Below are 27713 nucleotides of genomic sequence, written 5' to 3' on the forward strand. Positions count from 1 at the left end.
TACCAACATCCTGCATTATCTGTATTCTTCAGAACACCATCTGTGTCATACGTCCAACACACTGATAATCAGTATGAACTTGTGATCCACAGCCGTTATGTACATTTATTTTGACATCAACAGAGTTTTGTTTTCCACTGTACTTGGCCATGAAAATGCAAAGTCATGCTCACAATCAAAACACATAACAGCTTAAGATTGACAGATGAATTCGAGCAACACACCTGTGCTGCAATTACAAGACCTGAACTGGATGACACTTTAACACACTTGTCTTACCAAGCATGGACAAAAAGAAGAACGCCTGATATCGTGTTCTCTCTTGTGTTAAATATTTGAAGACAGTGTAGAGCGGCCTGTAAATCTACAGTTACTATTCCTGTTTTCATATCTCCACGCCTCATCACACTTCCCCTTACAGGTAGGAGCTCTCCTGGAACAAACTGTATGGGTGTGTGTGGTATTCAAGTAAATAACAAGGCTAGAAATCATGAGGTTGGCAAAATGACACTGCAGTAACAATCGGACATGATGTTGGCACTGTTACTGTGTAAGTATTGTGCAGACATGCCTTTTCATTACATTTTTTTATTGTATTTAACCATTAGCCTCCGTGAGAATAAAGATATTTTTGAATGATGATAATAAGTTATTATTATATTTATGATGTTACTGCAGTGAAGTTAATATTTTTTTATATGCATGGTTGATATAGACCCTTATCGAGCAGCTTCTGACTGTTATTTTATTTAATCATTTGGTTTCTTGGAAACAATACATTTTTAATTTTAATATTAATATTTTAATAGTGCACAGGCCAAGATGACAATATGAGATTTGCCACCAGATCAGAATTATACAGAAATGCAATTATAAATTGTTAGTACAATCAAACAAAATGTTTCATCCTTGAAACAACACAACAGCCATCTAATGTCAACCTTGTGGTGGCGCTAGAGGAAAGTCAGCAGTGCACCAAAGTCAGGCGGCTTCATCCACTGGGGACTGCGGATGACTGCACAAACCTGTGTCCCAATCCATCAGATAGTTGTTGAGATATTTCAGTCGGAACCAATTGGCGGGCCGACCAGCCAGTAGACCGACACAGCCATCGGCACTTACAACTAGCTAAAAAGTGACAGACAGCTCTGGTAATTATCATATGGAGGTAAAAGTTCATGACATTCTTTTTATAGCACAGATTGTAATGCTGCCAGGGGACAAATCGTAATGTGCTTTTTGCTTCAACAGGACTTGAAGGATGATTTGCAGCAGTTTAGAAAAAGGGAACTGAGCATAAAACATTTCTACCAATGGATGGCAGTTTATACAGCGTCAGTTTAATTCCTGAAATGTCTGTGTTTCTTGGAACAAAGCCCGTGGTCTTTAGGACTCTGGTTCACAAGAGTTTGGGTTCAGTTATTTACTATCTTCAGTGTGAATTCAAAGCTAAGACAGAAACTTGTTCCTGTTAAAGGTTTGATTTTGTTGTTCTCCCAGCTGAACTTAAGGAGCTCTTTTGTCATGAAGTGTTACAAAGTGCCATTTTCATTCACCCTTCCTCTTGTTGTTGTCAGATATTGTCTCTGTTTCAAAAGTATCACTTAAGATATTTTAATTAATGGCTGCCAATTAGTTTCTGAACAATGGGTGTGTCTGTAATAGTGGCACACCCACGGATGATAATGTCTTGTGGCTGACGGTGGAAAAAAGTCTAAACTCTTTGATTCTGAGGGATTGACATTCAGTATTAATAATTAAGTAGTTTCTGCTCCGGTAATATTAACAGGACTATGAATTTACATCCATGCTAGCAGGGGTGCTTTGAGAACAATGCTAACATCAGCATGCTAACATGCTCACAATGCTAACGTGCCAATCTTGAGCAGATAAAATGTTATAATAACATAATGTTTACTATCTTAGTGTAGTGTGTTAGTATGCTAACATTTGCTAATTATCACAGTTGAGACTCATACGCTTTGTAGGTAGTAGCCAAGTTAAAATTTTGACCCAATGATGGTGAGTCAAGGTTTCACCAGAGTTATTACTCTTCATCTTGATGGGAACATTTAATAGTCGTCGAGCAATTTCACTGAAAAACTAAAAAATGCTTCTTACTGTAAACCTAGTGGCCACTCTCGAAGTCTGAAAGGTTGCATGAGGCAGATGTGCTCGGTTGGCTGCCCTGTTCAGCTTGAAAACGTGGAAACCTCACATTCCAAAGACACACAAAACTCCACCAAGAGATCGGCTACTTTATTACATCTGCCAAAGATGTCGCGTCAAAAAATGTTTGACCGCCAATTACAGGAAAACTGTACAAAGTCAAATCAAAAACTCGTTTGGACCTCTCCAGCTGTTTTATGTGCCAAATTTGGAAAAGTTCAGATGAAATTTGCAAGGAGATGTTTGGCAAACTAAATCACAATTTGGTGCTAATCAAGTAGATGTTGATATTTATAGTTTCATGGGGGGAATAGAAAACTTCATGACAATCCATCTAATAGTTGTTCAGCCATTTCACTGAGAAACAAAACTGTCAAACTCATGGTGACACTGCAGGAAATGTTATCACAGAAGTTATTAGAATACATCAGCTGGGAACCATGAATTTCTTCATAATCGAGGCAAAATCCATCAAGTAGATTTTGATATTTCACTGAGTATGTGAAAAGTTTCATGGGGGGAAATAATTACCATTTCATGGCCATCCATCTGATAGCTGTCAGGTAATTTCACTCTATACCATGAATGTCAATACAAGGTATTGCCTTTCTAGTAGTTTCGACCACTCAAAGCGCTTTTACACTACATCTGCATTCACACACATTCATTCACTGAGCCTAAAGTGCCCAAACAGAAACTGGCAGAACAGCCCCCAGGGGCAATTCGGGTCAGTATCTTGCCCAAGATACACCAAGGACACCTTGACATGCAGCCTGGAGGAGCTGGGGATTAAACCGCCAACCTTCCGATTAACAGGCAACCCACACTTCCTCCTGAGTCACAGCCGCCCCAAGCACTAAACACTCTCAAACTATCTATACCTCCAGTGCATTATGCCACAACAAGAACTGCAGCTGTGCTCCTGCCTATGCCGCAGTTTGGATGCTGACTCTGTTCTAACTGCCCGTTGTGAGCTCTGCAGGAAGGGGTGGGTGCCTTTCTGAGATGCTCCATTATGTCACCGGTGCCCCAAGAATAGCTCCAGTGTCCTGCTAGGCGCTGAGGCGAGTGTGACGTTCAGAACTTAACTGTTGTTGGGTTAAACCCAGAAGAAACAGGGGCCCTACTGTTTCCCCACATCAGGCACACCCAGCCCCACACACACACATACAGATGCACAGACGCATACACACATGGAACCATTTAAGGTTTTCCCTCTGCCACTGTTCAAAATGCCCCAAGAATATTCACTTGAAGCAGATCTGAACCATTAGAGAGGGGCAGTGACGCAATGTGATGGCAATGAAAGGTAGTGGGTTACAGATGTTTCCTCAGCCCGGTGTTGTACATTATATAAAGTAATGTGAAACTTTCAGTTGGTAGAGCATGGGGTCGCGGGGTTGTGAGACGATGACGACAAAGTACATTGCCACAAATAGCCCGCCTTTTAAACATTTCAACGTGTTAATGCAAACAATTATAACGGTTTATCAAAAGCAATTTAAACAGTGCCTTTCAATTAGTGCTGAAATGACAAGTCGATCAACCAGTTGCTTGACATGAAATTAACAACAAACCAACATTTGAAATATAAGGATTCGCTGCTCTCACCGTGTACTTTCTGTATCACTTTATATCATCTTTGGCTTTGAATTGTTGATTAAACAAAACAAGACATTCGAAAATGTCACCTTGGGGAAACTGGGAGATTATGATGGCCATTTTTCACCAAGTTTTAACAGTTAATAATTAACCGACAGATTAAAATTGAATATAAAAATAGCTGTTTTGTTGCAGCTCTACAGTATTATTGCCTTACTCATTTATGTATGTTGGATTGGCATTTACCGGTGTCAGAAGTCACAATCAAGCTCTTTTCTCCATTTGGTAAATAACAGATGATAAGGCAAAGACTAAAAAAGTTAGAAGACCCGGGCTAGCGGTGGTCCACTGGTCATTCCATGTGTGCAGTCAAACATTTTTCAAAGGTACATTTTACTGTATTTTAAATTCTAGTGGAGATTCCAAAGTTTCCCACATATATCTGTTTGGGGGAAGTTTGTATAAAGTGCTAGAATATGTCCAATTTTAAGGAACTTAAGTCTTGGGTTTAAATATATCACTCAGTGTAAACATCATATGTGCTTCAATGAATTTACAGTCTGTATGATCCAAAGTGTAGATTTAGATAATGTTAACCATCTTAAAGCCAGTTATGGAGACAAACTATGATAAGGGGAAATGTGTAGGCCATGTAGCCTACTTAAAAAAGTGTGCCATAAATTTACCTTTAAAACACCACTGCCAGTAAAAGACTAAATGTTGGCCAATTGTTTTCCACCCTACCATGTCCTGTAAATCCCTCTCCTCCTGTAAATCATCAATACTTTCCCCCACAGACTTCCCTCTGCTCACACACCAGACAGCCTCCTCGCTGCTGAGACGCAAGTGCTCGTCCACGTGTGTGCTCGCGCCCACGCTGTTTAAAACGGTCTTCCCACGAGCTCTGATTCACTCAACACATACAGAGAGCGCGGAGCAGGAGTGCAGGATTCAGTCGGTAGCCTACATAAGTTGTCTCCGTCTGCGTACGCCTCGCAGTCTCACGAGGGGGACAAACTGGTTATTTTTAGTCGGATAGAGTGAATTGGATTAGAGAGGTTTGTCGATACTGGTCCGTTAATCGATACTTTTTTTAAAATGTTAATTGACAAGTCAAACTGGTTTTCTGTGAAAGTGCAGTATTAGCAGACTCCCACCTGCCCAGTGTGTTTAAAAAGATCACGGCACACTGCGGTTCAACTGAGGCGCACGAGGACATCGTTTGCATGAAACTGTGGCAAGGTAAGACTGATTTTGTAAAAGTCCCAAGCATAGTTTTAATTCCTATTGATGATATCAACTGATAATATAATTGGTTTTGGTAGTGTGGCAGTTGCTTTTGCCCCCAAGTGTGCGGGGGACTCCCCGGGGCTCGCTGAAACACTAAAATCTAGCAATTTAAATCTCGCTTGTTCCTGAGACTATAGGTCGCTCGCATATTTTTCAGTTGTTTCACTAATCACTAGGGGCCTGTTGGTTAATTCGGCATAAAAGAAAGGAAACATTGCACTTTACTGTCTTAAAATGGTTTGCAATTGCTCCATCAATTGCTTTTTAGATCAGGTGAGCCAAACTCCTTACATGTTACGTTTCATGTAAATAAGTTCTGCCTTGTTGGGTGCATCCTGAAATGAAGAATGGATCCTTAATGCTTATTTATAATTTATGGGGCAATAATCTCTGCATGTCATGTTTAGCTACAGACCAAGTGTTTATGGTAAATGTAAGCAGAAATGCTCTGTACACTTCCAAATGCTCCTTACAACAACAGGATTAACAGTTTGGATGTGACAGCTCTTTGCATGTCAGGAAACTGAAGTTGGTACTCACCAGTCATGTGGGGCTTAGTTTGACGCACATTAGGTTGTACCTGGATGTATTTTTTTGATTGTATTTGTTTTGATTATTGAGGTTACCTCAGTGAGCAGGAAAACCAGCAATGTAGTTTGGCCTTGGTTTAATGCACAATAGGGGGTGTGTGTGTGTGTGTGTGTGTGTGCGCGCATTTCCAATTTAAAGTTGTGTACATGTTTGTAACTGTATGTGTGCATGTCCTGGGTTAGCCCAGGCTTGCATGCCTTCTGTGATGTGACACACTCACAAAAGTACACCATTGTTTGCAGGAGAAATATTTAGGAGGGGAATGCAAAGCTGTTTCCTGCACAAGGGGGTTGACTAACAATGGCCACCAACTTGGAACAGTCGGAGGTTCTCTCTGCAGCTCACTTCTGAGAACGGCGCTAGGATGTTGAAAGAATGGCCAAGAAAAGAGAGAGAGGAAAAAATAAAGTTTAACACAATAGCGGACAGGCAGTTCTGTAGGTTTGTAGGATGGGACACAATGGGAGGCCAGATGTGGAGATTGCATAAGATTTGAGTTAACAAGGTCACAGAAGCTTTTTAGTTCTCCAGTATCTACTAGTATGGTGATGTAAGTGTTGTCTGCAATACTTGGTGGGAGCTTGAAGAAAGTTATGTACCTGGTGATTACCTGTGTTACAGTAACCTTCCCTTGTATTTTGGCACGTTTCCAGTTCATCAGTGTGTTTGTATGTCTATTAAGGGTTCACTGCAGAGAGGACAAAAGCCAAACCTGTAAATATTTAATGGCTGCTGTCTGACGAATGCGTCATCTTTGTAAATGATCCTGTTTGGTGGCATTTTCTTTCCGTGCTGGTACAAGTTGGTGCTGACTGCACATTATTTTTTCCCCTCATCAAGGAGCTAAAAGCATGACTTGGCAGCAAACAAGGAGTTGCTTCATATCAAAGAAAATCTTTAGTGTCAGAACAATCCATTTCCAGGATGTACCCTGTCATTCACCTTATTTAACTCTGAATAAAGATTAGGCATCTGTCTCCTCAATTATTCATGTGTCTTTGAAAGGGTTTGTCTAACGTCACCGTCTTTATGTGCCTCATTTCAGATAAAAGCAGTGGATGCAGCTACGCTCCATTTGTAGAAAAAAGGTGGAAGAGTCGGAGAGGCTCTGAAGAGGACCAGCTGACCGCCGACAGATACACCTCAGCTAAAATTTCCTCCAAACCCAGCCTGAAACGTACCATGTCCCTCAGCACTTTCCACCTCATGCAGACTCTTAAGAACTCTCCTGCTGCGCTACGTCGCCGCTTCCGGCGTGACCGCACAGAGTCTTTATCCCACGGTGACCCTCTCTTCAAGGTGCACTACCTGGGCACGGAGAAGATCTTCTCTCTGGATCGAGAGCAGGCTCAGGACGCTATTAGCCGCTTGCTAGAAGGTATTGCTAACGGGAAGAAGCTGAGCAAAGATCACGCCCTGGTGGTGCGCCCGAGATACGTCGAGGTCAAGGAACTGAGTACAGGTCGGCAGCTCACTAAGACATACCTGCAGGACATTGCGTACTGTGCCGCAGATGCCAACCGGCCCAACGTCTTCCTGTACATCTGCAAACATCAGGGGCAGCAGCTGCAGTGTCGCGTGTTCTGGTGCAGCAGGGCAGAGCGGGCACGAGACATGACTGCTTGTCTGGCACATTCTTTCCAGCGGGCGCTCAGCGACTGGCAGCAGAACGGCTCGGCGACGCTGCAGCCGGGAGAGGTGAGGGGGAAACGAGGAGAGGAGTCGTCCAACTCTCCTGCCAACATGAAGAGCTCCACGCTGCCCGCCAGTCTGGGAAAAGGTAAGATGACAGTACTGCCTTTATAAAAGCAGTAACTACAGAACAGTGGAGCTGAAGTTTGAAGGCTCTCTGTGTAACGCTGTTACAGATCAGAAATTATAAAACCTTTTATTTAATCCAATTTTGTGCTGATTATGAATCAGACAAAAACTGAAGCAAGCACATTTAGTGAAAGTAATGGAACCTAAGTGCTGATGTAGGTAGTAAATCAATAGCCTCGTTAGGACACTTCAAAGTCAAGGCTGACAAACTGTTGGGGCAGGTTGGATGTCCATCATTAACATTTAAACTCGAGCGTTCACTTTTCATCTGCACCTGCCAAACTAGCATAACTGACTCTGCGTCTTTTTGTCTTTTCAGTTCGCTGGAAGAAGAGCACCTCTGTGTCTCGCAGCCCCCTCAGGGGCATCAGCAGAAGGGGATCTGCCTCGGACAAATGGAACTGAAACCCGGCTTTAACCCTTCACACACGGGGGCCACATTCACCTGATGACAACAACATCAAGGATGACCGCACTGACGGGAGAGCAGGGGATTGATTACAAGTCAGAAGGAAAAGGATAAAGGGGAGGGAAGTGGGGAAAGTCCAAACTTGGACATGTGAAGATTCTGCTTGTGAGAGAGAATGTTGCCATAATCAGTGAGCGTATGGTTTTTGTCTTTTTTTGACGCAGCAAAAGGTGTCTGACTTTTGCAAGAGCAGTGTCCAGTGTAGCACAAAATGCCGTCGACAGCTGCCTTTTGTTCACCTGTCAGCAGCTGTGTGACTTGTGACTGGCTGCAGGTCATCTGAGGACCCAGACTGGTTCATTTCCATGGCTGTCATTCGGTTGGCTTGTTTGTTTTTTAAGTAGTCTACTTACGTCACAGAGAGTTGGGTCTATTGGAAAGACACAATCAACAATGATACCAGCTGTTGGCCAAATGATCCACAGAGGACAACCAAGAACTGGAAAAAGTCGACGAGAGATTTTATATTGAATTTTGTTTTATTTTTTTAATTTAACTGACATGTTTGGCAGATCATCATAATTTAATTTATTTTATTGTCAAACTAGCAAGCATGTTTCTATTCTTTATTGTTGAATTGGGTGGACAAAACCACACTTTTAATCTACGTTGTGAGAGTTTTGGCCAAGATTACATGGATGTCAAGATACAGAGGAAAAAGGCAGGTGTGTCATACAAACGTATATTAAAACTAATTTATAGTCTCTAGTGCTCATAAATGCAGTTATTAGTAGTTTCTGAGCACTTTCTAAATTTCCAACTGTAAAATTTGACATGCAAATACAAGTCTTATCATTTCTTACATTTAAAGACGTCAGCACCTGCATTATAAATAGGGAGAAAATAAACCCCTAGTAGAACCTTCAGGGTAAAAAAAAAATAATCCTCCCCCCTTCATGCAAACAGCATCCTGCAAAAAAACCAAAACACATCCTAACTGTCCACTGCGATGAATTATTTGCATTTATGTGGAAAAACACTCTCGGCCATGACTTGCAGGGCGTGTTTGTGTCCGAACACTGGGAACGCTGTGTTCCCGTGTGGAGCCTCTTTGTGGAATGTGCGGCCGTGCACCTGCATTCCAATCGGGGGAAACTTGAGATGGAGGATCTTCTTAAAAGCCCCTAAGTCTTCTCTGTGTCCAACCAGGACTTTGCATATTGAACAGCGTCGTCGGTGTATGCGACAATGCGCTTTTAACGCTGACCCCGCCACTTACCGAAGCCAGAAAAAGGTGCCCTAACTACATAACAGCCACAGTGACGGTTATAGGCGTTGATATGTGCAGTATTGCGTAACATGCTCTCATGATAGTGATTTCTGTCTTAAGGTTTACAAATGAGACTTGACTGTGAGTGGTACACCCTGAGGCAACCACCCACTTGTCATGTTGTGTTGTCTGACCAAAACTAAGCTAGAAATGTTGCCCTTTTTTGTTTTTTACCCAGGAATGGTGTTTTTTACTGATGTGCCACTGGGTTTTTATCAGTTAATTGTAACATTTTGTACTCTCGATGTATCAGTTACAAACGGCACAGCCCTGATCTCAGAAAAGGGGCTAAAGTGCCTGCTTTATGGGCTATTTTATCGATGTACAGTTTTATGTTGTACGTATTTAATGAAATACCGTATGTATTTTATGAAATATTAAAACTTTTTATACAACATTTTGTTTGTCTTTGCATGTTGTTCTCACACTGCTGTAACATTCAAGAAGACCAATATTTAACCAGCTTTAACTTCTGCAGCTTTTGACCCTGATAAATGATTGTTTCCAGGCTTGATCGCTCTACTTTTAAAATGTTATATTTGGCCTGAAGGGAAAAACAGAATTCCTGTCTGTGTGTGTGGAAGAGCGAGAGAGCGGGATTGAACGGTTTTGGGGTGGTAGGGCAAGACATTCAGAGAGGTCTTGGGATGTTTAATCTCAGTCATGTGACTTATTTCCCAGGGCTATTTCTCCAGCGTTTTCAAAATCTCTCATACATGTGACTACCTTCCAACTGAAGATGCAGATACAGCTCCAACTGGACTGTGCAGCCTTAAAACAAATAGGTGTGGTGTAGGAGTGTTGTGACACAGGCATTTTGTTTGTACAGTTTAAATAAACACTCATGAGTGAGGTTTTACACACAGGTGTACTCATTAGGTCTCTTTGCAAAGGTGATCTTACAAAACCGTTAAACACACCACAATGCACAAAATCATTAAAAGAAGTCAGTAAACATGCACAGAGGATATCTCATCTTGAGATGGATCACATGAGATCAAAATCACTCCTCCCTAGAAGAGTCTTGCACCGTGGGACTGCTGGCCAGCCCGGAGCGCTCTCTGTGTCGCTGCACCTCCAGCAGGGACTGGACATGAAGACGCCTCAGAGGCTTCACCTCCTCCACCACTGAAAGGAGAGGAGGTCATCAAAAACATTCAGATACCTTAAAATTCAAATGCAGCTAAGAGCAGAGTGAGAGAAAGGCTGATCCCTTTGTAATGTAGCTAAACAGCATCACCTGCTGGCTTCAGTAATAATAATCCATCCATCGTCAACCGCTTATCCTGCGTACAGGGTCGCGGGGGGCTGGAGCCAATCCCAGCTGACATCGGCCGCAAGGTGGGGTACACCCTGGACAGGTCGCCAGTCCATCGCAGGGCCACGCATAGACGAACAACCACTCATGCTCACACCTAAGGACAATTTAGGGTCACCAATCAACCTAGTCCGCATGTCTTTGGATGGTGGGAAGAAGCCAGAGCACCCGGAGAGAACCCACGACCTTTTTGCTGTGAGGCGACAGTGCTAACCACTGCACCACCGTGCCGCCCATAATAATAATAATATGGTACTAAAATCAAATGATGTATGACTTTCTAGCAGTCTGTGAAAACACCACATTTAAAAAAAAAACTCCTACCTTTGTCATAGTGCAACTCATCCCGGTTCCCGTAAACCACATACATCTCCAGGAAGTTGAGGAGAGCGCCTGTGACGAGGAAGCGGTCAGGGAGGGGAAGACTTTTGATGTAACGCATGTCCAGGGCGAAGGGGTTGGAGGGAGAGGGAACGGTGCACAGGCACACCAGCTCACTGACGACGTCCCACACACGAATACCTGGAAAAAAGAATAACACACAGGGAGAGAAGACATCAAGACAGAGACAAAATGTTTTGGAACTTGTAATAGACGTGCCTAGTCATTTTTATAACCAAAGCACCTGGAGCTATTTCCACAAGCCTAATCCACACCACACAGTGCTCTCTAAGAAGTCTGAACTCAAGCAATGACATCTGCGTTTGATTTAGCTCATGGAAAATAGTGTAATTATTCAATCACTGAAGTGAAACAATAACTTTCTCCTGTTTGGATTCCTCACATTGTTTCCATACCTCGTGTCTGCCAGTCTGCAATGGACTTGAGTTTCATCGGCGTGTCCTTGACCATTGAATCGGCGCCTCCGATGTTGACCAGGCGCTCATGATTGGAGCGTATCCAGGCATAAGGGCGTCCGTATTTGACGTAGCCGGCCAGTAAAAACAGAGTGCAATTCACCTCCTGTTGAGGGACAAAGTGGAGGCTGTGAGTCTGGGGTTAGAGGTCGAAGAAAAATGTATCTTGCTGTCAGACACAAAAAGTAAGACTGAGTGAAGCACCTACAGGCACTGCTATCTCCCGTTCACTGGGAGAGGCTGGGAGAAGGTGCTCCTCACTGCTGGGGCCCCTGAGGACACAGGAAGATGTCAACCAATGTAAGATGCATGCAAGACGCATATGTTTATCACATTATATTATATGAGTTTGAGATGGGGTGCTGGAGAGCTGTCACAAGTCTGTTAGAAGGTTAAACACATGTAACACAAGTGCTTTGCTCAAAGCCTGATTAGTAGTAATAGTAATAGTAGTAGTTACTGAACAAGGGCAGAGATTGTTTCCAATTAGCGTTAATGTAAAGAATGGATATTAAAAAAACACCACAAATGAGAAAAATCTGCAAATCCTCACATTTGAGAAGCCGTCATCATCAGATGTTTGGATTTTTTACTTGACCAAATATCTCAGCAATTAATCGATCATTGAAATAGCTGTCGATTGAATGACTGTAGTGCTTCATTCAGAGTGGAACCATTCTGCTACACAAGCTGGGCAACGTTAGCTAATTCTAGCCTGTATAATTATTGCAACAAAGCGTCATTACGGTGGCTTGCTCATCATTTTCTATGCCAATAGACTATACCAATCACTCTGACCAGGGCCCCTGTCCCTCCCCAAAACACAGTGTCTGAGGCACTACAGTTGGGATACACCACTCTCTCTCTCCATTGTCTCTCTGCTGGACTGATTTATATATTTTGTTACATATTAAACTATATTTATTATAGTATACTACACTGCATTTGATTTTTTTAAAATTATATTATATTGCTGTATTGCTATAAGATATGTTATATTATCTGACAACATTTCACCTTATATCTCATATTATATTATACTATTATGTTAAACTGTTTATTATTTCTATAATATATCTATATTAATACAGACAAATACTAAGTATCGCAACTTAATCATATTATATATAAGTCTAGCGTATGCTGTTTATATATAGTAGACTAGCCGACTTTGCTGTAACTAATCTCACCACTGTCACTTTTACCTTGTACTTTTGTCTTTAATTGCTTACTTTCTATTTTTACGGTTATTCTTATTTTAGTTTTATTTACCAATTATTATTTATTTTTTTCCTTTCTTTATACTGACTTTCCTTGCGCTGCTGAAACAACTCAATTTCCTGTCTGGGGATTACTAGAGGCTTATCTCATCATACTTTCACTTTACAGTCAATGTAAAAACAATTGCCAGAGATCACAGCAATAAAAACCTTGACACCATATTATCTTGCTATTTGCAGACACACAAAGTAGCATCACTCACCTGGCGATCTGTGGCTGCGTCTTGGTGTGTGTGTGCTGTGACTGAGGGTCTCGTGGGCCTGGAGGCTCCCCAGGCAGGGGAGAGCTGCTCCGGCTGTCCAAGCTGGGGAAGCTGCTGCTGGGGGAGACATCACTGCTGTTACAGCTGCTGGTGGAGGTGTAGGAGGAGGCTCTGGAGACCACAAAACCTGGGGAACGCCAACCCTGCAGAGCAGGACAGGTGTAAGGGAACAGGGTCAGGTTCAGTCAAACCAAGCAGCATTTTGTGCATAGTGTTATAGTTCATAAATTCACTGATTTGTGTATTTTCTAACACACTTTTCTGACATTCTGAAAATGTGTAGTAATTATTAAAGTGCACAAGCTGTATGTTTATTTGGGATGTTTGCGTTTTTCTCTACAGAAACAAACCAGATCCTCATTAACAACCGTCAGCAGCAACTCCTCTTTCCCTCTAAGCCAAGGCTGGAAGTATTTAAAACCCTGTGACAGAAACAATATTATTTGACCATGATGGTAACTGTGTGTTTAACCATCTCTGCATGTGAATTCACTGACCTGTAATGATCCAAGCAAAGCCAGGTCACTTAGAAAGTGCTGCAGTTTCCTCCTCTGCTCCCTCTCTCTTTTCTATGTAACACATATGGTGGGAAAATATCCACGTAAAAGGCAAGATAAAACATGCCGTAAAAGCTTAATCTTCCTCAATCCTGAACTAAAATCCTCCAGCACCTTAGGGGGCCCCATCCCTCCCGATCTAGGATCCTAGTAACAATGTAACGCCCCCTCGCAGCATCCCGCATCTCTCCCAATAAAATACCTTTTTTGTTATATTAAATGATGCAAAATATGTCAAAGACCAGGTGTAAAACGTGACATTACATGCAACGAAATGCACCAGACCGACTCGCTAACATAATATTTCGATTTCCATCCGAATTTAACATCCTGCAGCTGAGAACAGAGATCACACTATGAAGGAAACAACTCACGTTGCTCATCTTGGACCAAAGTGCAGACAACGGCGTCTCCTTCACATGCGATCATTTATACTAACACTAATAGCTTACATTGTCCTGTTTAGTACGACTTCATTTTCTGGTTAGCTGCTGCGGTGACACACAGACACAGCGACGTTTTGTTCTGCTCGGGTGCTGCCTGCACTGTTATGTGACACTGGGAGGGTGGAAGCCCCTAGCGGCCATGTCGGCAGACTACCTGTCAAACTGCACGATGCAGTTTCACTTTGTCGAGGCAATACAGACAAAAACATCACCGACCATTTCACTTTAATGTGAATACATTGTCAAAAGAATGTTAAATATATGGTTTAGCTTTCTGGCGTTAGCAGTGCACTTTGCTCACATATTATTGTTTATTAGCATCCGTGTTACACATCTAACCACAACCTCTTGCTTTGAGATCTGGATTATACAAATTGAGATTATCATGTTAATTTTTTAAACCATTTGGTAAAAACCCACGCTACCATTTTCTCCAATTAAATTTTTTTTTTTGCTAAAATAAATCACAAAAATAAAAACAAAAAGGTGTCAAACCTTTTGTTTTTATATATATATATATATATATATATATATATATATACCAATGTCGGGCAACACATCTGAGATTTCTGCCTCTAACCTAATACACTGGTTGTGGAAACATGTTTCCATATGGACTATTTCTTCAGGAGAAAATATTCCCATGAAAATTGGATTATCAACACTGATTCTAAAAGAATTTGAATTTTAAATGATTTAATGCAGTGAGCACTACAGATTAAACTTCATTCACCTACAAAAAACCCCCAAACTATTTGGATGGACAGATACCACTGGAGACTATTGAGAAAATAGTCATTTCAGTAGAAATCTAGGTGAACTGACCCTGTTAATAGCTCATGAGGAGAGAAGCTGCAGAAAATTTGAAGGTGGAAGGTCACTTATTGTGAATCATGAAGTCCCACAACAGAACAATACAACAAATAATTCATATAGATCACCTATAACATGCTGTCTGTGTTGCGGACATTTATTTTGCTCAATTTGTTTTTCTAAACAGTGAACCTTCTGTCCATGTATAAAGGTAGACTTATCTAATTATTGTGACTCAGAGCACAAGAAAGTGTGTTTTCATTACTACCTGTTGCCATATTTTGTTATTTACTTTAATGGTTAGTGAGTTTGCCTCCTATGCATGGGAATACATCCATGTGCACAATAATGCTACTGGACAGGACAGAAAACATATTTTTGTCTTTCACATGCACATAACCCTCTCACTTTGGAGACGCACTTCCTACTGCTGTATCATGGCTACAGGTATTTGATAAACTCAGAAGGAGGACTGCTACAAACTGTTGTAAGATAGAAACAAAATCCAGATTACCCAGACGTGACAAGCAAATAAACTATGATGTCAGAAGAAGCTTTTCCACCTTTCTGTGTTCTAATAAATTAAATAATTGCTCCTTTTAAGCTGGAGACTTTTTAAAATGCTTTTATTTCTCTTTGTAATTTTTCATTTGTGGATGTCAGCCAGCCGGCTGTCTGTAATAACTGGCTTCAAGTCACACAAAACAGATTTTAAGATACTTAAAAGGCATCCATGGTAGGAGAGACTTTTGAGCAGCTTTCACTGGGATGATTGGGCCACCGTGTTTGGATTTCTCATCCATCATTTCTTACCCCAATGTCAGACAAACTTTACTGTTGGCCTGTGTTTGTGAAATCAGACATTTAAACAAACTCAACAAAATAATCATCAGTGAGATTCGACGGGGGCTTCAGAGTGTGAACTCTCACACCTAATCAACACATCAGTGCTTCTCAACAAATGAAAGTGCAAAAGTAGCATTAATAAACAACGTAACAAAGGATCGCATCTTTAAAAGCATTGTCATATCATGTCGAATGGTGGGCTATCTTCACAGAAGACAAAAGACAGTTCAGCCTAAAAGTTAGTGGAAGCAAAGTGAATGAAGAAGGTCCTGATCTCTTTGGGTGAGATGGTCACGGTGAAAGCTTCATCTGCACAGCTCCAACAACTTTTGTTGTCTGAGAAGAACAAAAAAGGCATGTAAAAGGAATGAGGAAACTATTTCATGAAATGTACATATTACTGTAAGTTTATCAAAATGCATTTGCCAAAGTGTTTTTTACTTGTTTCAAAGTTATCTACAGTTTTCCACTTCCATCTCTGCAGACTGGTTACGTCCCAGGTTCCTGTGAGAGAACGCTCCTCCAGCACTTTTACTTCCCCTATGCCCTGCAGAGCTTCCTGTTCACACAGGAAATGACCATTGATAAAGAAAACGATGATGTGAATTCCATTTCAAGGCTTTCCTCTTAAAATACTATGACATTAATGTGTAGAAATTCAAGTTGTATTGTTATTAACACCTTCAAGTTTATGGTGACCGGCTTTGAAAGCTCGGGGTCTTCTCCCTCCTCGAAAAGATGCATGATTCTCAACAGGACACGATCGTAGTCTGGCTCTGAGTGCAAATCCTTACCTACAAGTATTTCATTTATTTTTTTAAAAAGACACTTCAGAAAAAAGACAAGCAATGGTCTATCAATTGCCTGAGGAAAAAGAAATCAGCAAGGACCTTAAAAACCTCACAACATAACCACTAAAAATAATTGGACAGACTTGCGTGTGCCCAGTATTTGTCACAGCTGACCCGAGTGTATGTGGCTCAGGTGAACATCATGGTTAGAGCTGTAGTTCCATCCAGGGATACTGAGGCTGAGCAGGTGGAGGTTGGGCGGCAGGACCACCGAATGCACGGGAGAACTTCCTCTGGGCTCCTTCTCCTGCCAGGGCCTCTCTACAGGCACAAGCAATTGGGAAGTTTTGTCAGCCAACATATATCAGGAGTAGTAGAATATCAATATTCCAGTGAGGGTGTCAAAATGCAATGCTGATCCAGACTATTCGTGTTTATCTGCTGCTGTTATTAATGTATATTTTGAACTGGTGAGCGAATATTAGGATGCACCTGGATTTGATGCTTGACAGATTTCCTGTCTTACTGCTTTTTTTGTACGCTGGTTGTTGTTGAATGTGTTTGATTTTTCCGGACATTTCCCACCTAAAAAAATCCTACTGCACTCCCAGCATCTCACTTTGAATTGCCAGTCCCGAGGTTTCTATTATTTCTTTTTGCTTTCTGTTGTTTTATTTTTTTGCAGACTCACCTCAACAAGTTTGTGCCATGTGTGTGATTTTGTGCTATTCAAATACACTTGAATTAAAGATGTTAACTCTTAAAAGAGGGAGAAGAGAGTCTGCACCTGAAATGCCCCTGTCTCTGTAATCGATCACCCAGCTGAAGTCATCAAACAAGTAAATACAATTCTAAAGCTGCCGAAAACTTTCTCTGTAGTTGACCTGAATTCTCACCCATGAAAAAGGATATCTTTGCAGAGATTTAAATATAAGGTATTACATTTTTCATGTGTAGTCCAGGTTTACCCATTACAATTCTGTGACAATTTGTCATGTTTTTGCAAAACCTGGCTTAAGAAACGTGAAACTGCAAAAAAACCCTAAAATAAGAACGTTTTTTAAAAAAGCGCTCACGAGGTTGGTCTATGGGCATGATGACAGGTCTGTGCTGCAGCTCTATTGCCTCCCTTTGGTAAAGCCTGGAGGTGGCACTGATGGAGCCCAGCATCATCCACAGGGTGGGCCTTATGACCGAGCTGTCGTTGAGGGTCAGGTTGTAGCCGAGGTTCCAGGCTAAGTCGTTCCAAAGACGACGATGCAGCATGACCTGGGGGGGTACACAGGATGTTAAAACGGGTTTCTGTTTGTTTTATCTTTAAGTTGTTGTTTTTTTACCTCTAGTTGTCCGTTGGCTTGGCTGGACACACCGTGAGCTCTGTCGCTGACGAGCACAAGTCTGCTGAGGTCATCCTCAATGTAGGCTGCCCGAACCATGGGGAAGTAGTTCTGCAAAATGCAGATTATAGAGATTATTCTACATGTTCCACTATTTTACTGCACGGTTATAAATGCCCTAAATCTCGATAGTCCAGTTTCTCCAAAAGCTTACTCTTGCTAAACTGTTATTAGTGAACTTCCTGTATGTCCTCTCCATCATCTGATAGCCATTGTCATCTGTGTACAGGGTCCTGTTGTTCTTCAAGGAGGAGCTGGTTCTGAGGACGACCTCGGTGTTGAGACAAAGGGGGCCCAGCAAATAGGTCTGCTCCAGCCTGTGACACCGTGGTCTGCTCCCAAAGCATTCTGGGACACGTGTGGTGATGGAGTACGTGTAGTCTTTATCATCTTCCTCTCTAGACGATCGAACGTGTCAAATTATAAGAGTGAATCTCATTAAAATTGTGAAATATTATTCCAAAAAAAAAAGACAGAAGCAAAGCAGCTGGTTCATTTCACCCACCTGTAGAAGTGCTGCCGGATCTCGGTCACAATCTTCCCGGGGATAATCTCCATTTCCACAGCCTTGTAGGCCCGCACAGCTGAACCGTTAGCGCTGAAGATGTAGTTATCAGAGATGGGTCCTGCTTTCACGTCTCCATTTGCGTGGTACTCCCAGAAGTCCTGAGTCATCGTCACTCTTCTTTTTTCTTGACTATGAAAGGATGACAGAGGTGAAAGGTCAGAGAGTACAAGAGTTTAAGATAAAATTATGTTGAGTTATATCAGTTTTTATGAGCCATGAAGGGGCTACAAGTGGGATATTCATATTAATTGTTAAAAATGGTGTAAAATAGTGAAGAATGGCCATCACAACTTCCAAAAGCTTTCACATCTGTTTTGCCCACAAGTCAAAATTCAATTTACTATCATAAAAGAGTGAGATTTTAGCAGATTTTTACATTCAGTGATAAAAATATGACTTAATTACATACATTACCAATTTATTTTCTGTCAATCGATTAAATGGCTCATCCTAATCAGTTCTAGATGCAACTAATAAGTTAGAAATTAAAGTACAGTATCACATCCTTATCTAAAACAGGAGGAGTGAGTGTGACAACATGTACAGAAATGTAAACGATACTTAAACTACTCCCTATGTATAGTGCAACTTATACTTAAGTATATCTGCATGTGGTGCGACATGAGTCGTACAAGGCTTAAAAACGCACAGGTAAGTGATGCTGTGCAGTAGATTGGTATCCTGGTCAAACATGAGCTTGTAACATCCATTCAGAACAGGCAGGAGTCTTTTTCCTGTGTTCGTCCATTTGCTGATGTTGCGTCTCTCAAACTGAACCCCTTTTGCTTTGTAAGTCCAGCCACACTTGGGCCTCCCAGAGCACTGTGCCTCAGACGTCTTAATCAGGTATTTCCTGTGCTGAAGGCCGCCAAGTTGCACCATGATGAAAAGGTCGTAGGCCACATTGGACTGCGCTGACCTCTGGATCTGGCAGACAGAGGAAGATAGTATTACAGTATATAATTATAGAGATTCATTTACACATTAGTTCATGTGAATAAATGCTTATTTGTCACTATAAAGCATATTTAAAATGGTTTATTCAGTATAAAGGACACCTGATAACGTTTTAAACTATGTGTCACTGTATTTTTTTGTGACAAGTAACACATATACTGTAGTAAAACTGTAAGCATTCAATATTTAAAGAGAGACTATGTAACTTTAAATAAAGACATGTCATGTTTTTTCCTCTTTATATACATAAGCAATAAAACTCACTCTTGCTTTTTTGAATACACAGGTTTTTCTGCCTTGGTCTGGTATGACCAGGAGCATATGGTGGCTAATGTTAGTTAATGTCAGCAAACCTTGGATAGATACTATTGTGTGTTACCATCAGTTTTCATTAAAAACAAAACGCACTACCTGTGCAGGAACAGGCTGTCCATCGTCATCAAAGACGGCTGCACTGGGGAAGGTTACAGTGATGTTGATGATTGTGGTGATGTTCCATGCTAATGGGTTGTAAACTATGACATGTTGCTCCAAAGCCCGATCAACACCTGGCATGAGGAGATTAAAGGGCTAATTAATTGTTGAGTAATCTTCAAGCAAGTGTTAGCATTTAGCTTAAAGCACAAATTATTCTAAAAGCAAATTTTTCATGTTGTTCAGCTTCACTGTTGAAGTAAATCCACCTATTTGCTTCCTTTCCGAGATGTACACGAGAAGACCAATACCACTCTTGTGTGTTAAGTGTAGAGTAAAAGCCAGGAGGTGATTAGCCTGGCTTTGCATAACGGCTGGAAACAACGGGAAACAGCTAGGTTGCACCAGCACCTCTAAAACTGATCATGTTGTGTCATATGTTTAATTCATCCACAAGCAGAAATGTAAAAAAACACCACTGGTCATTGTAGAGGTAGTTTACGTTACGGTAGCTTGGCTGAAGTCCACTTGCAAAATGTTCACACCTTTTCTGTGGTAGCGCCTGCCGAGGATGCTGGGTGTGTTGACGTTGTGGGGCAGCAGGAAGAGCGCAGCCAAAAGCTCCTCCACTCCCATCATGGCCTGCATGAGATGCTGCAGGTACATGTCTGCCACCTTGGGAGACTCGGTGCCAGTGATCCCATCATGGTGCTGGACCTAGAAACACACACCAGTAAATAACGTTTTGCATTAAAATCAAACTAGTTTATGAATTGTGTTCATCTGAAACACATGATAAATACCTATATGACATGAACAGTGTGTAGTGTGCACGGCAAGTATTAAATATGTTTTTTCCCCATGTATACATACATGATTTGCTTTATTTTCTGTTAAAGGACTCCTACCTCTGAGACAGCCCAGCGAAGCGCCCTCAGTTTGTCCAGGGCCCAGTCTTTAGCTACAGGTCCATCAGGGAAGCTGATTCGGTACCGGGTGAAAAGAGTCTCCACTGCATGCAGCAGGGAACTAGCCTGTCGTGAAACTCCTTTCAGAACATTTCTGGAGGCGTAAAACCCAGTCCATGCCTGGTACGGCTCTAGGAATCAGCCACAGTAGATGATATCAGCAACAAAAGTCTGTTGGACTCTGCCTCATGTTCATTATTATGTTTTAGGATTCTCACCAGTGGAATATGGTAGAAAATCTTCACTCCCACGGAGCTCCCATTCAAGATTTGATTGGTAGATGGCTTGGAAGTATTCACTAAGAGTGGCATACTGGACTGTCACCCCAAACTCTTTGCTGTTCTGGTTGATGTACTTCATCAGAGGATCCATGTTGTTGAACTGGACAGATGAGTTGTAGAACTGTTTGTCACAGCCCTGAAACAGGAGAACAGAGCAGATACAAGTTCGTCTACTAATCAGGTGCACGGAGAAGCAAGGGTATGTTGAAGACAACTTTAAAAACTGATGCTTTACAGCGATCAAAACAACTCTACACAACATCCACTTTAAAGAGAGGAAAAAAAAAAACAACATACAAACACTCTCCATTTACTCACCCATGGCCAGAGCACATGGTTTGTCCTAAACCATGCAGCCCTCTGCTTGATGTTCTCCACCATGGTCTTGGCGTAGGCGTGCACTGTGTCCTTGCTGACGGGCAGGCTCATGTTGGGGTAAACCCCGTTTTTAGGGGGATCGGGGAACAAAGCAACTCCATTCCAATAGAAACCAGAGCTGGGATGTAAGAACAGGTTTCCTTTTAATGGAAAATCAGCACTTTGTATAATCCATTTTCTTATTTTTGCTTAATACATTATAAGTCATTTGCAGTTAATTAATTACAGAAATAGGCAACATTTACCATAACCAATAAATGGTCTAAACATGGACTACCTGTTGGAGAATGGCAGGTATGATGGGGTGCAATAGCTAAACTGGTCCATAGTGTGAGTGAAGATCTGCTGCTTCTCTTTGAGAGAGGGAGAACCTCTCCATACAAACTGTAGTTTCTGTAGTAAAATAACAGATAAACACCATGCAGAAACTATTTAGCCTCATTTTAAGGTAGAGAGTTAAGTATACAGACTAAAAAGTACTTTATTGATGATGAACAACTCCAAAAGAAATGCTAACATTTGAACAATTTATGAATTTTCTTCCCTTTGCTAGTGGTAGCAGTAGCATTTAGACTGAGCCATCAACTAATACCTTGTTTTTCTGCATGGTGTCTTTGAGGTCATAGTCAATGCGGGAGATGAGGTGGGCGTTGAAACCAGCCAGGGCAAAGAGGACCGGCGTGGTGGCAGAGGCTCCAAATGGATCCACGTGCCAGGAAAACTGAGGACGCACACCGAACGTCTCGTAGAGGAAACCATGTCCCTCTGAAACAGCACAGAGACACAGAGAACAAGAGAAAACACAGAGGCTAGTACGAATCTCTTATCTCAAACTGACATTCAAGGGGGAAGGAAATGTGTCGCACTACCTGTCATTTGTAATATCTCATCGTTTAGATCAGTCACAGCCTCGTCGTGCATCACTTGGCCCCCAATGATGAACTCAAGTCGACCCTCTTTTACAAGCTGTTGCACCTAGAAAGTCAACCCAGCCATGACATGTTAATTATTTACTGTGTATTTAAAAGGTTACTCCAACAACTTTACACATGAAGATCTGTTTACTTGTCATGGGAGAACCAGGGACTAAAATCAGGATATCTCTGCCTCTGCTGCATTGATTTTTAACCACAGTTTTAGTAATCTGTTTCATGCAAGACCCCAAACTTTAGTAAAGTGCAATAGGGGAGTATCTCCTAAGGAATATTAATCTTAAAGGGGATTAAACAAGATTATCTAGCATTTTTTAGTGTCAGTACGGAGTATTGACCCATTACGTGTCCTTACTTGTCTCTTATGGGAGTCTGTGGCCACAGTATCCCACCACAGCCGAAAGAACTCTTGCTCTACAGCGATGAACCTGCGGTCTTCAGCCTTTGACAGCTCCTCTGTCACACTGGTGTACACATTGGCCGCATACGCGTGCATGCTCTCCTATGGACAATACACACTCATATACATTATGTAAAAGGAAAAAACATACACACACACATTCCTCCACGTTACACGGGTAACAGTGGTTTGGTGACAGGAAACAGCATGGTGCGTACAGTATATGCTTGTCATGGATATGGTGACAGAAACCTACCTGAATGGTGTACACCCAGCCAACATCCATGTGACTGTGAGGGATCACAAATGTGTGAATTGGCTCGTTTTCGCCTGTCGGGCCATTCGCGTAACAGCTACATAGAAAACACACAAATAAGGCTATAAATCTCATCTTTTAAGACCGCGAATAATTAGAACTTCACAAATCTTCACCCAGACTTCCTTATTATTGTTGTGCTGCAGCATGTGACTTATTCAGTACGGAAGCCCAGAGAAACCAAACTAGCGTCACTCCGCTGTTGTTAATGCGCGGTTTTTAGCGACCTTTACACCGGAAACATTACGTTATCACGTTATTGTAAACGCAGTGTACTTTTGGAGGTGAGAGTGGTGCATCCGATGCAACATTAAAATGTCAAAAAACAGTAAAATAGTGTTGGTTTTCGGGGGTTTCGTAACGGCTGTCGCAGCTGCGTTTTACCCCATATTTTTCTACCCGCTCACCCATAAAGATGAGTACAGTAAGTGGCCAACAGACAGTTTACTTAATGTCTAGGTTAACTTCATTTAGTATGTAAGATTTTAGCATTGTACTAATTGTTTAGCGTTAAGTGTTTCTTTACGTGGCTAAATTAAACTAAGCTAACATTATAACGGACGTTAGTTTTATTTAGTTAGCTAACGTCAGCTGGATGTTTAGAGTGAGTACGTTACAGGTTTAAGTTAGCTAACCTCTCTTTTATGGCACTTTAACATTAATTTAACTTGGTGAACTGGGGTTTTTATGGTTCCAAAACATTCAACGAAAGTTCTTCAGAGTGGCGAAAGGGAAAACCATTTTTCGTAGACCATCTAACGTTAGACTTGCAAGAGTTTCCACTTTTCTAAAACCATAAATATGAAGTTAAACCAGCTAAGACAAAGATAGAGTGAGGTCAGGAATATGTATTTATTTAAATAGTCTTGATCTCACTGCATGTCTCGTACAGCCACTCTGCTTACTGGACAGTCCTTTTCCCTCTGAGCCAGTTCTGGCCAGCACAGGTGCAAAGCTATAGTCAGGACGTACAGTAACAGCAGATTGTGGATAAACGTCTTGCAGTGTTACTGAAAGTCCAGACAAAATAGCACGATAAAGCTGCAATGTGAAAGTCATGGTAATTGATCTTGACCACTAAAATCTTACACTGTAACTTACTGTTCTCTCTCTGCTAGGAGAAGTCCAAAAGGTGAACCGGGCAGGAGTCAACCAGGCAGACGTTCAACCTGTGGGTAAGAGCACATAGTAGATTTATGTACAGTGTTGTGTAGATTGAAGCATCATAAATAAATACGGTATATGTAAGTGACACAATGTGATGTGTTAAAATAAAATTTTTATCAATGAGTCAGAATGTTTTTGAACTTTCTTTGATGGGATATTAATGTAATTTACAAAGACCTCTCATCAATATGTCTATCCTACACAGATGGACTGTCTCAGTGTGGTTCTGCTTCTTTTTTGCTTTTTGTCTAGTTCAATATTTTCCAACATTTGTTTTGTTTGTTTTACTTGGGGAGCACCAGATGTATTAGTGTACAATATCAGGATACTTTTGATAGTCACTCCCTCCAAAATATACAGAAGGTTTACCGAATTTAAATCTATAGGCATCCACTACATTGTCCAATATGATGAGCCACACTCTGAAAGTATGCAAGTATGGTAAATATATACACTGCTCAAAAAAGGGAATTTTAGGGAACACTAAAATAACACATCCTAGATCTGAATGAATGAAATAATCTCATTAAATACTCCTTTCTTTACATAGTTGAATGTGCTGACAACAAAATCACACAAAAATGATCAATCACATGGAGGGCTGTGCGGCCCCCCAAAGAAATGCCACCCCACACCATTACTGACCCACCACCAAACCGGTCATGCTGGAGGATGTTGCAGGCAGCAGAACGTTCTCCACGGCGTCTCCAGACTCTGTCACGTCTGTCACATGTGCTCAGTGTGAACCTGCTTTCATCTGTGAAGAGCACAGGGCGCCAGTGGCGAATTTGCCAATCTTGGTGTTCTCTGGCAAATGCCAAAAGTCCTGCACGGTGTTGGGCTGTAAGCACAACCCCCACCTGTGGCCCTCATACCACCCTCATGGAGTCTGTTTCTGACTGTTTGAGCAGACACATGCACATTTGTGGCCTGCTGGAGGTTATTTTGCAGGGCTCTGGCAGTGCTCCTCCTGCTCCTCCTTGCACAAAGCGGGAGGTAGCGGTCCTGCTGCTGGGTTGTTGCCCTCCTACAGCCTCCTCCATGTCTCCTGATGTACTGGCCTGTCTCCTTGTAGCGCCTCCATGCTCTGGACAGTACGCTGAGAGACACAGCAAACCTTCTTGCCACAGCTCGCATTGATGTGCCATCCTGGATGAGCTGCACTACCTGAGCCACTTGTGTGGGTCTCTGTTGTCTATTCCATTTGCACAACAGCATGTGAAATTGATTGTCAATCAGTGTTGCTGCCTAAGTGGACAGTTTGATTTCACAGGAGTGTGATTGACTTGGAATTACATTGTGTTGTTTAAGTGTTCCCTTTATTTTTTTGAGCAGTGTATTTGATTTAATTGTGCATACTGTTGAAACAGGTGTGGCATGACCAGTGACCTCTATTAATTCAGCACCTTAATAGTGGTGTAATGCAGTTACATGCATGCTGACACTGTTTATTTTGTTTTATTTCATGTTTTTATCTAAAGGTGTGAAGATATGGTCTGATCCATTCAAGCCTGCAGGAAAATGATGTCCAGTGGCGCTTTACTTAATCCACACTCTGCTGCTGCTTAAGACTTTGAACAGAGAACACCTTTTTGATGAGTGCTTGGTGTGCATGTGAGTGAATGAATGCTGTCCAAAATGCGTGTTTTGGTTATGATGTGATGAATTAAACCATATTAATAAAGTTTAAAGCTCTTATTCCTAAAACATGCCTCTTTAAATGACCTGTTAATGTAAGTATAAGTGTGAGACAAGAAATATATGGTTAACTTTCTACCTCAGTTCACTAATCTTTCATATTTCCAAAAATATTAGATGATGTGCTGTTAGTTTTCTTTTGTCCACAAGGCGGCGCTCCATGCCTATCTGTTGATACAGAAGGCACTGGACTGTGTGATGTTTTGTTTGTGCATCTTAGATATTTTGGAAAAACTCTAGTATTTCCAAAAGCCTTGCTCTGGTATGCAGCCTGTAGGAAATTATAATAAAATACAGTGGTTTGTTTGCCCATCCTATTCACAAGAATCTCTTTTGACATTTTATTTACATTTAGTTGAGATGAGAGTCATAAAAACGGTTCAGCAGATGGGGGACAACGTTCCGTAATGTGTGGTATCATCTTCCAAAATGGAAATAGAGAGACAGAGTTATTCCAGGACACTTCACTCTGTATTATTATTTCCCTGTCACGGACACAGGGTTTAATTGTTGCTCAGATGTTTAAATGGCTTGTGACTCTAGCTGTGTTTTGCCCATAGGCTGAAAGGCCGGGGCAGAGCTCCATGGTCGTCTTGTTCAAAATCCTACTCGATGTGATCCAGACTCCCTTTACGAGTCCATGGGTGCTGTAAAAGCAGGGAATTCCAAAACTACAATTTTAATCCCCTGTACTTTTGTGGTTTCCTGACATTGACCAGCATCCCCTTTCAGAGTTTGGTCCATCAAAGTTCTTTTGGAGGAAAGATAGATTAAGAAATAAGTAAAGCATGTGTTTATGGTCCCTCAGAGATGGTGCATTTTTAAAGTTGCCCTTAAATCTTTCATGGTCCTCGATGTAGCCTGTACTTTCGGACTTTTAGGACTGTTCACGAGGCCCACTGCCAGCAAAACCGACTGCACGGGCCAGCAACGGCCACTCTCCTTCTCAACCCCCCAATCAACAAGCCCCATTGTTTATGAGAGGTTGTTATTGTTGGGCTGCATTCAGAAACAAGAGAAAACTCAAGAGCCCGGCTGCGCAGAGGCATCCAAAGTAAAGAGAGCAAGGGGTGAGGGGGTGGCTGAGGAGAAAACGAAAAGCAGAAATTCCTCTCATTCCCCGCTGGTGTTTTCCAGATTCCTCAAGCGACTGCTTTCTCGGCTGTGTGAGTGAAGTAAGCAACCAGAGGGGAAATTGAAGAGAACGGCGAGAGGAAGAGAACCACATTCTTGAGGGGACGCGTCACCTACACACAGAATAGAAAGACACTCAATCTCTGTTGCTTTGCCTTTGCAAAGTATGTAACAGGTTGTGCAGTGAGGCCTTCGGCATTTTAGTCCTGCCTTGCTTATGAGTCAGTGTTTGAATCACCATGACACTATGACCTTTCATTTCAAACTCCTCACGTCTGTCTTTTCTGAAGTCTGTACCAGGCTTTGGTTCTGTGTTGTATAGTCCTCTCTTTATGTGGCATTTGTCCCATTCAGCTGAGTATGTAGATAGACATCCATTGCTATAAAATGTTCAATAGGGTCACAGCGCACTATAAACCAACATGAACTCAACAGTGTCGCCTCCACAGCTCCTTTACTATCCTACTATTAACCCATCACACAAATCTCTCCCAGCTATTGAGGCGGTTGTCGTGAAAGTGGTGGCACATCTTCTCTCTGAGCAGTTCGTTAGGCGTGTGTTCAGGAGGGGTAGATAATTGGCCAAGGTTTCTAAATAATTGCCATGGGAGCAAGGGTTGACAGACAGGTCAGGGGGTTGGAGAAACAGCAGAGAGCATACGGGAAGGAAGCAAACGCCTCATACTATGTCAAACACTAACACTATGTGAAAATAAGTGA

The 27713-nt window shown here is 41.8% G+C and overlaps 4 protein-coding genes across 4 annotated transcripts; 2 read left to right on the top strand and 2 right to left on the bottom strand.

The window, feature by feature from the left end:
* The first annotated feature begins 4678 nt into the window (after positions 1–4678).
* Positions 4679–9609, top strand: si:dkey-19b23.8 (low density lipoprotein receptor adapter protein 1). Its single transcript, XM_046064193.1, has 3 exons — positions 4679–5013; positions 6698–7432; positions 7793–9609. The coding sequence occupies exons 1-3, from the start codon at positions 4998–5000 to the stop codon at positions 7876–7878; spliced, it is 837 nt and encodes a 278-aa protein (XP_045920149.1). The 5' UTR covers positions 4679–4997; the 3' UTR covers positions 7879–9609.
* Positions 9610–10061: 452 nt separating this feature from the next.
* Positions 10062–14419, bottom strand: si:dkey-19b23.7. The gene is made up of 8 exons (XM_046064192.1): positions 13862–14419; positions 13428–13499; positions 13281–13352; positions 12871–13073; positions 11596–11659; positions 11328–11493; positions 10855–11052; positions 10062–10340 (listed from the first exon to the last, which is right to left on the bottom strand). The coding sequence occupies exons 1-8, from the start codon at positions 13868–13870 to the stop codon at positions 10216–10218; spliced, it is 909 nt and encodes a 302-aa protein (XP_045920148.1). The 5' UTR covers positions 13871–14419; the 3' UTR covers positions 10062–10215.
* Positions 14420–15355: 936 nt separating this feature from the next.
* man2b2 (mannosidase, alpha, class 2B, member 2) lies at positions 15356–23154 on the bottom strand. Its single transcript, XM_046064191.1, has 19 exons — positions 22935–23154; positions 22634–22780; positions 22216–22321; positions 21939–22111; positions 21624–21739; positions 21287–21464; positions 20906–21104; positions 20628–20818; positions 20265–20436; positions 19717–19853; positions 18998–19275; positions 18286–18477; positions 17935–18178; positions 17721–17831; positions 17460–17652; positions 16558–16704; positions 16274–16386; positions 16034–16151; positions 15356–15928 (listed from the first exon to the last, which is right to left on the bottom strand). Exons 1-19 carry the CDS (start codon positions 23067–23069, stop codon positions 15825–15827), a joined length of 3054 nt encoding a protein of 1017 aa, XP_045920147.1. The 5' UTR covers positions 23070–23154; the 3' UTR covers positions 15356–15824.
* smim20 (small integral membrane protein 20) lies at positions 23155–25868 on the top strand. Its single transcript, XM_046064194.1, has 3 exons — positions 23155–23418; positions 24113–24169; positions 25643–25868. The coding sequence occupies exons 1-3, from the start codon at positions 23310–23312 to the stop codon at positions 25684–25686; spliced, it is 210 nt and encodes a 69-aa protein (XP_045920150.1). The 5' UTR covers positions 23155–23309; the 3' UTR covers positions 25687–25868.
* Positions 25869–27713: the final 1845 nt, after the last annotated feature.

This window comes from Micropterus dolomieu, linkage group LG12 (genome assembly GCF_021292245.1).
Source record: "Micropterus dolomieu isolate WLL.071019.BEF.003 ecotype Adirondacks linkage group LG12, ASM2129224v1, whole genome shotgun sequence".
Classification (NCBI taxonomy): domain Eukaryota; kingdom Metazoa; phylum Chordata; class Actinopteri; order Centrarchiformes; family Centrarchidae; genus Micropterus; species Micropterus dolomieu.

Bases quoted from the DNA above. Each gene is read 5' to 3' on its own strand.
- si:dkey-19b23.8 (XM_046064193.1), top strand. The intron at 7,433-7,792 runs GTAAGATGACAG...TTGTCTTTTCAG, and splicing joins GCCCGCCAGTCTGGGAAAAG to TTCGCTGGAAGAAGAGCACC.
- si:dkey-19b23.7 (XM_046064192.1), bottom strand. The intron at 11,053-11,327 runs GTATGGAAACAA...TCTTTTTTCCAG, and splicing joins TGCAGACTGGCAGACACGAG to GTATTCGTGTGTGGGACGTC. The intron at 10,341-10,854 runs GTAGGAGTTTTT...CTCTCCTTTCAG, and splicing joins TGAGTTGCACTATGACAAAG to TGGTGGAGGAGGTGAAGCCT.
- man2b2 (XM_046064191.1), bottom strand. From the start codon at position 23,069: ATGAGATTTATAGCCTTATTTGTGTGTTTTCTATGTAGCTGTTACGCG. The intron at 16,387-16,557 runs GTCAGCTGTGAC...AAATACTTGTAG, and splicing joins CCTGAGCCACATACACTCGG to GTAAGGATTTGCACTCAGAG. The intron at 16,152-16,273 runs GTGTTAATAACA...CTGTGTGAACAG, and splicing joins CGGTCACCATAAACTTGAAG to GAAGCTCTGCAGGGCATAGG.
- smim20 (XM_046064194.1), top strand. From the start codon at position 23,310: ATGTCAAAAAACAGTAAAATAGTGTTGGTTTTCGGGGGTTTCGTAACG. The intron at 23,419-24,112 runs GTAAGTGGCCAA...TCTCTCTGCTAG, and splicing joins CACCCATAAAGATGAGTACA to GAGAAGTCCAAAAGGTGAAC. The intron at 24,170-25,642 runs GTAAGAGCACAT...TTTTATCTAAAG, and splicing joins GGCAGACGTTCAACCTGTGG to GTGTGAAGATATGGTCTGAT.